General features: G+C 35.5%; 3 protein-coding genes across 3 annotated transcripts; 2 read left to right on the top strand and 1 right to left on the bottom strand.

Annotated features, from left to right (window-relative positions):
- Positions 1-353: 353 nt before the first annotated feature.
- On the bottom strand, positions 354-667 carry EV154DRAFT_519219 (uncharacterized protein; the record flags this gene model as incomplete). The annotated part of the gene is made up of 1 exon (XM_051602712.1): positions 354-667. A coding segment is annotated over one exon (314 nt), but the record flags the coding sequence as incomplete, so codon positions are not given.
- A 1,452-nt stretch (positions 668-2,119) lies between these two features.
- EV154DRAFT_519217 (uncharacterized protein) lies at positions 2,120-2,965 on the top strand. The gene is made up of 2 exons (XM_051602711.1): positions 2,120-2,232; positions 2,302-2,965. Exons 1-2 carry the CDS (start codon positions 2,159-2,161, stop codon positions 2,774-2,776), a joined length of 549 nt encoding a protein of 182 aa, XP_051454393.1. The 5' UTR covers positions 2,120-2,158; the 3' UTR covers positions 2,777-2,965.
- Positions 2,966-5,383: 2,418 nt separating this feature from the next.
- Positions 5,384-6,988, top strand: EV154DRAFT_519214 (lysozyme-like domain-containing protein). The gene is made up of 7 exons (XM_051602710.1): positions 5,384-5,676; positions 5,736-5,813; positions 5,919-5,952; positions 6,020-6,057; positions 6,133-6,452; positions 6,515-6,540; positions 6,614-6,988. Exons 1-7 carry the CDS (start codon positions 5,474-5,476, stop codon positions 6,968-6,970), a joined length of 1,056 nt encoding a protein of 351 aa, XP_051454392.1. The 5' UTR covers positions 5,384-5,473; the 3' UTR covers positions 6,971-6,988.
- Positions 6,989-7,376: the final 388 nt, after the last annotated feature.

Here is a 7,376-nt window from a genome sequence, read left to right as displayed (position 1 = left end):
TCCTCTGGAGCCCATATTTTTTTCTGGTCTCTTCTCTATAACTTCTAAGCTTCTACTTTGGTTTTTGAAAAGTGTCACTGCTACGCTAGTCTTCTTACCTAGTCGTGCTTGAATATGAATGTTTGTAAAAATTCAGTATATAAAACGCCATATGCCATGTGTAACAAATTTGGGTTGAATTTGTATAATAAAAAGGAACTTTAAAGAACTCGTTTTTTTTTCTTTTTTATTTTTTCAGTGTAAAAATCTACGTTTTTACCACAGGCACTTCGCCAATCTCTTTGTAGCTTCTCCACCAACGTTGAGCAGTTCGTTTTTTGACACCTAGTTCTCTCCCGACCACAGCGGCATACCTCTGTCCCATAGGTAATTCGATCATACGATCGATGAATGTTGTCCTCTGATTAATGCTATAGTCCACATTATTCCTCTTTGAGGCAAATTTCACTGGCTTTGAAGTAGTTGACTTTTTGTTTTCAGTCGGTTGTTTTTCCAATGGCTTATTCTTCATATAAGAAGAATGATTAACCAAAGTTTCAAGAACAATATTGGGATCGTCGATAGTTGACATGACATCCTCCATAGAAACATACCTTAATTGACCGTTTTCATTATAAATATTGTTTTGTCCATCTTCATAAAAAAAAAAGAGTTCTTCATCTCGTAAGGCTACAATAGAAATTATAAGAAAAAGGTATCAAAAGCTTTCTTAGAAAAACTAAGCGACATTTTATTCCTGTGGCAGCGAAAACTTATTTCTGATTGGACGACATTTTGTTCTTGTAGGAGCGAAATTTAATTCCGGTTGGGCCGACATTTTACTTCTAATTAAGCGACATTTTATTTCTGACTGGGCGACATTTTGTTCGGCCTGGACGACATAATTTATTGGATTAACTGTATTTTACATGATAAGAATTAAAAAAAGACATGCTTTTGCATTGAAGGGGAGGTTTGTCAGAAAACAGATTTTAACAAGTTGGACTCCTTGATTTTTTCTCACCCTTGCTTTTTGTTTTTGTTTTATTATGTAATTTTTATGTTACGATGAATGACGTGACTTTTAACAGCTTATGAATGTCCGATATGATAAAGAAAATTGCGTCGTGCCTGGCATAATAAGAACAAAAGGTTCTCCTTGCAACAAGAGCAAGAAAAAATAAAATTGACATTGATTGTTGTACAAGACAAAAAAGAGGGGGGGCAAAGCTCAAACTTTAGGGACACGAGGTGACTTTCTTTCACTGACCTGTATTACTTGCCAGAATAAGAGAGCACCCACAGACCTAAATATATGATAAAAAAAGAGTGTGTTATGGGATCTACCCAATCATGCTTTCATTGTGGAACCCAAGTGCTACAGCATAATGTGACTTTTTTAATATAAACTCCATTTGAAGATAACAGCTTACTTGAGGTTCCACCAAGTTTATGGTCTTTGTTTGCGTTGTACGTTTTGGGGAAGGGAGAGAGAGGGAAGAAACAAGGTGAAAAGGGGGAGGTGCTAAATTTAGATATGCAAGTCACAAAAAGACGTCACACAGAGTCGATTTCATTTAACATGTTTTGAGCTTAAGGAAAAGAGCATATTCCATAGAAAGGTACATTTTTTCCATGAGTGCTATATGTGTGTGGGGAATACTTTGGCTGGGTAAAAGAAATAGCTAAAACATTAAAAAAAAAAAAGCATTTTTAGTGTTTAGTGTTATTATTATTATTGGGACACGTGGGATAAATATTAACCACTGACGCTAAAATAGCTTATAAATTCCTTCTGAATAAAAAGAAGTCCAGGTTGCATGAAAAAAAAACCAGAGTGGGAATAGTGGGCTGATTTTTGGTTACTCTCTTTTTTTTTTTATGCTTTATGAAATTGATGAGAATAGAAAATAGAAGGCGTAGGGCGAAGGGCGAAGGGTGATTGGAACTGTGTTGAAAAATAGAGAATCCCTGCTTTATTAGAAAAACCGGTGTTATTGGTCAAAATAGTAAAAAATAAAAAGAGATTGGTACTCCCCCAAATAAGATGGCATTATAAACCTAAAAAAAAATTGGTATTTAATTCTCCCTTTTTTTCAGCTTTATTCTTTTCCTTCTTTTCCACTTTTTTTATACATTCAAAAAAAAACAATAAAAAAACAAAAAAAATCTCCCAAACATGAGTCCTGTAGTCCATAACAACAACAATAATTCCATTACATATTATAACAATATGCCTCATTATCATCACCAAGGTAAATAATGATATACATAACATGTAAAAAAATTCCCTAATAACTGACTCGTGTTTTTTTGTTTTGTAGTTGCATCACCTACTTCTGCTCCCTCCATCACAACGGCAGCAAGACTAGGTCAAATCCGGGCGCAGCTGGAACTTGCTCGAAATTTCTATGATGATTTTGAATTTTGTCCGGTGCAATGTTCTACGGAGGTGATGGAACATCGTGATCGTGTCCAACAAAGACTATCGCCCCAATCATCTCCAAATACCTCTCCCTCCATGTCCTATGCTAGCCGTAGTAGCACCAGTAGCATGAGTAGCATCAGTAGTCATAGCAATAGTAGCAGTAACAATAGCAGTGGTCATAACACACCCAAATCAAGACGGGCTATTCCCATCATCGATCCTTCGAATATGGCTCCTGTTTCTGTACCTACGCACCACTACATGATGAAATCTTCCGGTTCTCCTACTTTTACTCAACAACAACATCATCATCAACATCATCATCAACAACAACAGCAATTTTATAACTATAACGTCCTTGTTCAATAATTTCCCTCCATTTTTTGTTTTGTTATCTCTATTTGTTAAATACTACCACATATACCTTATATTGTTTGTTTTTCCCTTTTTTTCGCCCTATTTTTCCCTTTCCTGTTTCATTTAATTATTTCTCATACATATATATAAAAAGTGTACAGCAATAAAATAAAAAAATAAAATTCCTTTTTGTTTATCCAATACTTGTTTTCGTCGCACTAATGTCAATAAGGTTACGCCCTAAATAAAAAAAAAAGATCCTTTTTTGTGTCCATGGGCCTGTTGGGGAATTTGCCAAAAAATCGATTTATGTAGCACGATTGTTTGGGGGGTGAACACTCTCTTTGTCGGTCATTTAAAAAAAGGTAGTTGTTTCTCTGTTAATGATAAAACACTCTTTTTTATTAAAGGATGTTTAACCGTGCTATAGGTAAATAGTATTTTCTGATAACAATTCGGTCCTCTGTCCGAGTTTGTATCATTGTTTTTTTTATTATTATTATTTTTCGATTAATTAAACCATCCTGAACTCCCCCCGCAAGCTGTTTCTTGTTTATCACTTTGGATCGTATAAATAAAAAGACAGAACTTTCTCACCATGCTTTTGCCTTTTTCTCTCTTTTTTTTTTACACCATACAAAGCGTGTTTTCTTCTTTATACTAAACTCTTTTGTATGGGCACAGGATTCTCATCTACAGACTCCTCAGGACGATTGCCCAAATCGATGGCAAAAAGTAAGTCAACATTTGCATTATGTCACTTTTATCTATAGTATTTTGCATAGACCGAACCTCGGTTAAATGAAATGTATCGGTTGTGTATTTGATAATTTCGTCAAACACCTAAAGGTTCACGGATTGCTTCAATAAAAGAGCTTAAAAAAGGTATTTTCATTGTGGATCACACTAAAGTCTCGCACAGACACGGACGAACAATTGTCGGAGGAGAACAAGGTTAGATTAGGACGCTGGTCCCCCCCCCTCCCCTCAGAGTGTACAATCATGAATAACAACAACACGGACGATTAGCATCATTGTCAACGGGATTATTGTGGTCAAGAAAAAAATCAGCGGTTGCTATGTGGATTATCAACACCCCTGGAAACAGAGCCAAGACGGAGGACAGCCAGCAGTGAAATGGAGCATCTTGGCAAAGATGCAAAGACTTTGAGTTGAAAAAGCACGTAGTTATAGCCCCCACTTGAATATCTATAATAAAATACTGTACATCCATGGGTATTTGGGGGGAGGGTCCCCTCCAGACACTTGTCAGTGCAGCCTCCCTCGTATGCCATGCCGTCCATGTGACATCCTTATAAACACAGAATGCCAAATGGCGGAGTTTACGCCATTTTTGGCGGTTTGGTGATATCCAATCAGCTTGCTACATATACAAAATAACGTTTTTGTTTATTTTGTCCTACCTTCCTTTTGAAAAATGGGGGTAAGGTTTAGGTCATGCTCTCTCCTTTTTTTTTGACTAGACTTTATTTGGAAGGTTAGTCAAACATTTGGGATATTTTTTATTAAACGTTATCCGTTTTTGTTTCAATGATTTTGATATCACGTTTTAAATAAAAAGGCCTTTTTAGATCTATCGATCGTAAAAAAAGATAGTTTGTATAGGAGTGAAGAGTATTTTCCTCCTTTTAAAAAAAATAGTCTATTTTGAAGGGGGAGAGTATTAAGGAAACACTGAAAAATAGACATCGTACTCATTTTTAGGATACTATCAACATCAAATGGCCCAGAAAGCATTCATGTACACATTTTCATTACGGTTTTTAATGTATACATGTTTCCAAAAAAGAAAGTTGCCTGAATAGATAAATGTGGGAACATTTGCTTTTGTCGTATAAGAAATAGCATCCCTTTTTTTATTATATATAAAAAAAAGAACATGACATTCATATGCGAGTTTAGCCCCAGAATAAGTAGCATATAATGCATCCGTAGGTCTTCACCCTTAGGTCTAAACAACACTTGATAGCCCCCCTCGAACAATTAAAAGGAGCCGTGACATGTCAACTATGGAAGACTATTATTTATTTTTCTGTTTTAGTTTCGATGAAGCCCCATGATAACTATAATTATAACTTTTTTTTGTATTTTTTTATAAAAAATGTTCTCTTTTCTATAGTCACTCCTGACAAGTGTGTCAATAGTATCCGAGTTAAAGTTAAATCGTACTTGAATAATAGTTTCATATAATAATATTTAAAAAAAAGAAGCATACTCTTTATTTTGCTGGCTAACTGGAAATGTAATTTATCACAAGAGAAGCCCATAAACGGCGGGGGGGATCTTATCGACTTCAGTAAGACAAACATACATTGTGTTTTATATGCACTTGATTGAAAGTAGCCAAATATACACTACATGTAAACAAATACGTCGAAGATATAATTTATTGTTGATGTAGAAGTGGGGGTCCTTATTTGATAAAGTAAAAAAAGAAGAAACGCGCTGTTTTGGGATGCCGGGGCACTGTGTAATAGAAAAGTCGCCTTATAAGGTAATGTTGTTGCGTAACAAGAGTATAGAGCAATTTCATTTAGAAAATGTACTCAAATTACAGAAATTTGAGAATAATGGGTACAGACCCGTCTGTTAATTAAACATTGTATTATTACCTATAAATATAAGATATAAAAAAGAAAAAGGAAAATAAATCTTGTAACGTTTCGTTCTTTCTTTTGTTATTACCAAATGAAAAGTGTTTATCTATTATTGTTATGTTTTGGACTACCGTTTGTCCTAGCGAGTAGCTACTGTACTGGCAGTTTTAAACCCACAACATCGATCTGTAAAAAGTTCCAGTTTAATAAGCTCAAGAGTGCTGGTCACTGCACAGACAGTAAAAAGAAGACATCGGGTGCCTTTAAGGGTCTCAAACTTTCGAATTGTACAACGTAAGGTGAAAATATAAACAAACAAATAGAACTTCTCTAGACAATGACTCCATTTCTAGGTTTTATGATATCAGTAAACTTCCAAATCAAAGCATGGACGCTCATTCTACAAAAATGGCGGAATTGATCACGAATGTGTAAGTTGAAACAAACCCCAGTATTTTTTTTTGCAGCAGCAGCAGCATAAATTAAAATTCATTGAGAATAAGAAGGAGTTTATTTACTTTCTAAAACGCTTCTAGTTTCGAAAATGGCAATACGAAAATGGGTTATGCCGTAAGTGGTGAAAAAACATCTAATTGCATCCCCCACATGATTTACCCACATACCTTTTTTTTTTTAGGCCATTGAGAAATTGGGAGACTGTCGAGGCTACACCGGGTAACGCAAATAAATATTTAATCATTATATAAAAAAAAAGGCTAATTTCATCTGCCCTATTTTTTTATTAAAAAGTGGTTATATCGGGTTTACCACAGGTACAAATGACGCCTATGCTGTCGTGAAAGAATACGTAAAAAGAAGCCCTAAATCCAATCTCAAGAAATTCTTGCCGGAATTAAAACGACTCACGACTTTTTTATTTGGGGACCCAAAAAGGGACGACGTATCCCGTTTGGCCGGATTTCCCAAGGCCTGGAAATCGGCTACATGTAACGATCCTGTATTTATCCAAACTCAGCTGGATGTGGGTGAGGCAATGTACATGAAACCAGCATTGAAGTATGCTGCCAGTGTAGGGGTGAAATCAAATCTCGGAAAAGCCATCTTTTATGGTATGGTTTTACTATCAAAGTACTTTTATAATATTTATTTACGGGTTTTTCCTTTTCTTTAGATACCATTGTTCAACATGGCTGGCAGGTAATGCAAATCATTAAACATATTTACACACATCATTTCAGAAAAATAATAACTCTTTTTTTTTAAAAAAAAGTATGTAGAACCTAGTATCAACCTCCCCAGAATTCTTTTGCTGACAGGAAAGAGAAAGACAAATGAAAGCGAGAAATCTTATCTGACACGATTCCTGACAACCCGTCGACAACTGATGTGCTGTTATCCTGGCGATGTTTGGAATTCGTCAGCTGATCGTGTAGCCGATTTACAGTCACTTGTCAATCAATGGTCCAAGAACCAAAAATTGTCAAAGCCTGTCCAATTAAAGATTTACGGTGCCACCGTCACCGGCAAAGAAAACCTGCTTGTCGACAAACAAACATGTAAAAATGTCACCAGCAAGAAGGCTAAATCGATACCTTTACCTATTCCTAACACTTGTCCTAAAAAATAAATCTTCCTTTCCCCATCCTAAATTTACTCTGTATCAAAAAAGATATGCAATGTCAGATTGCATGACGAGAGACTGAGTTTGTGTATGGGTATTTTTTTTTATTGGGACTCAGGGTAGAAGCAGTGTTCCAAATCATAAGACAAGCCTTGTTTTATCTTTCATATCGATTTACTTTGGTAAATAAAACACACGCCAACATCTTTTTCGATGCTTCTTTTCAATAACGCAAAATTTAGTTTCTGAAAAAAAAAGACGCGCAAACTATATTTCATATGCGGTGCGATATGACAATGTTACCCTTTACAGAATAAGGCACGCTCGCTTAGCGTAAGCACCTATTATGTTCCACCAAAGTCGACTGTATCTGTTTTTAATAGGGTAGACACTCAACAAATACCATGACGTT

Source organism: Mucor mucedo (genome assembly GCF_025094135.1).
Source record: "Mucor mucedo strain NRRL 3635 chromosome Unknown EV154scaffold_94, whole genome shotgun sequence".
In the NCBI taxonomy this organism is placed as follows: Eukaryota; Fungi; Mucoromycota; class Mucoromycetes; order Mucorales; family Mucoraceae; genus Mucor; species Mucor mucedo.
The sequence above is the reverse complement of the archived record's forward strand: the minus strand, read 5'-3'. Positions and strand labels throughout refer to the sequence as shown.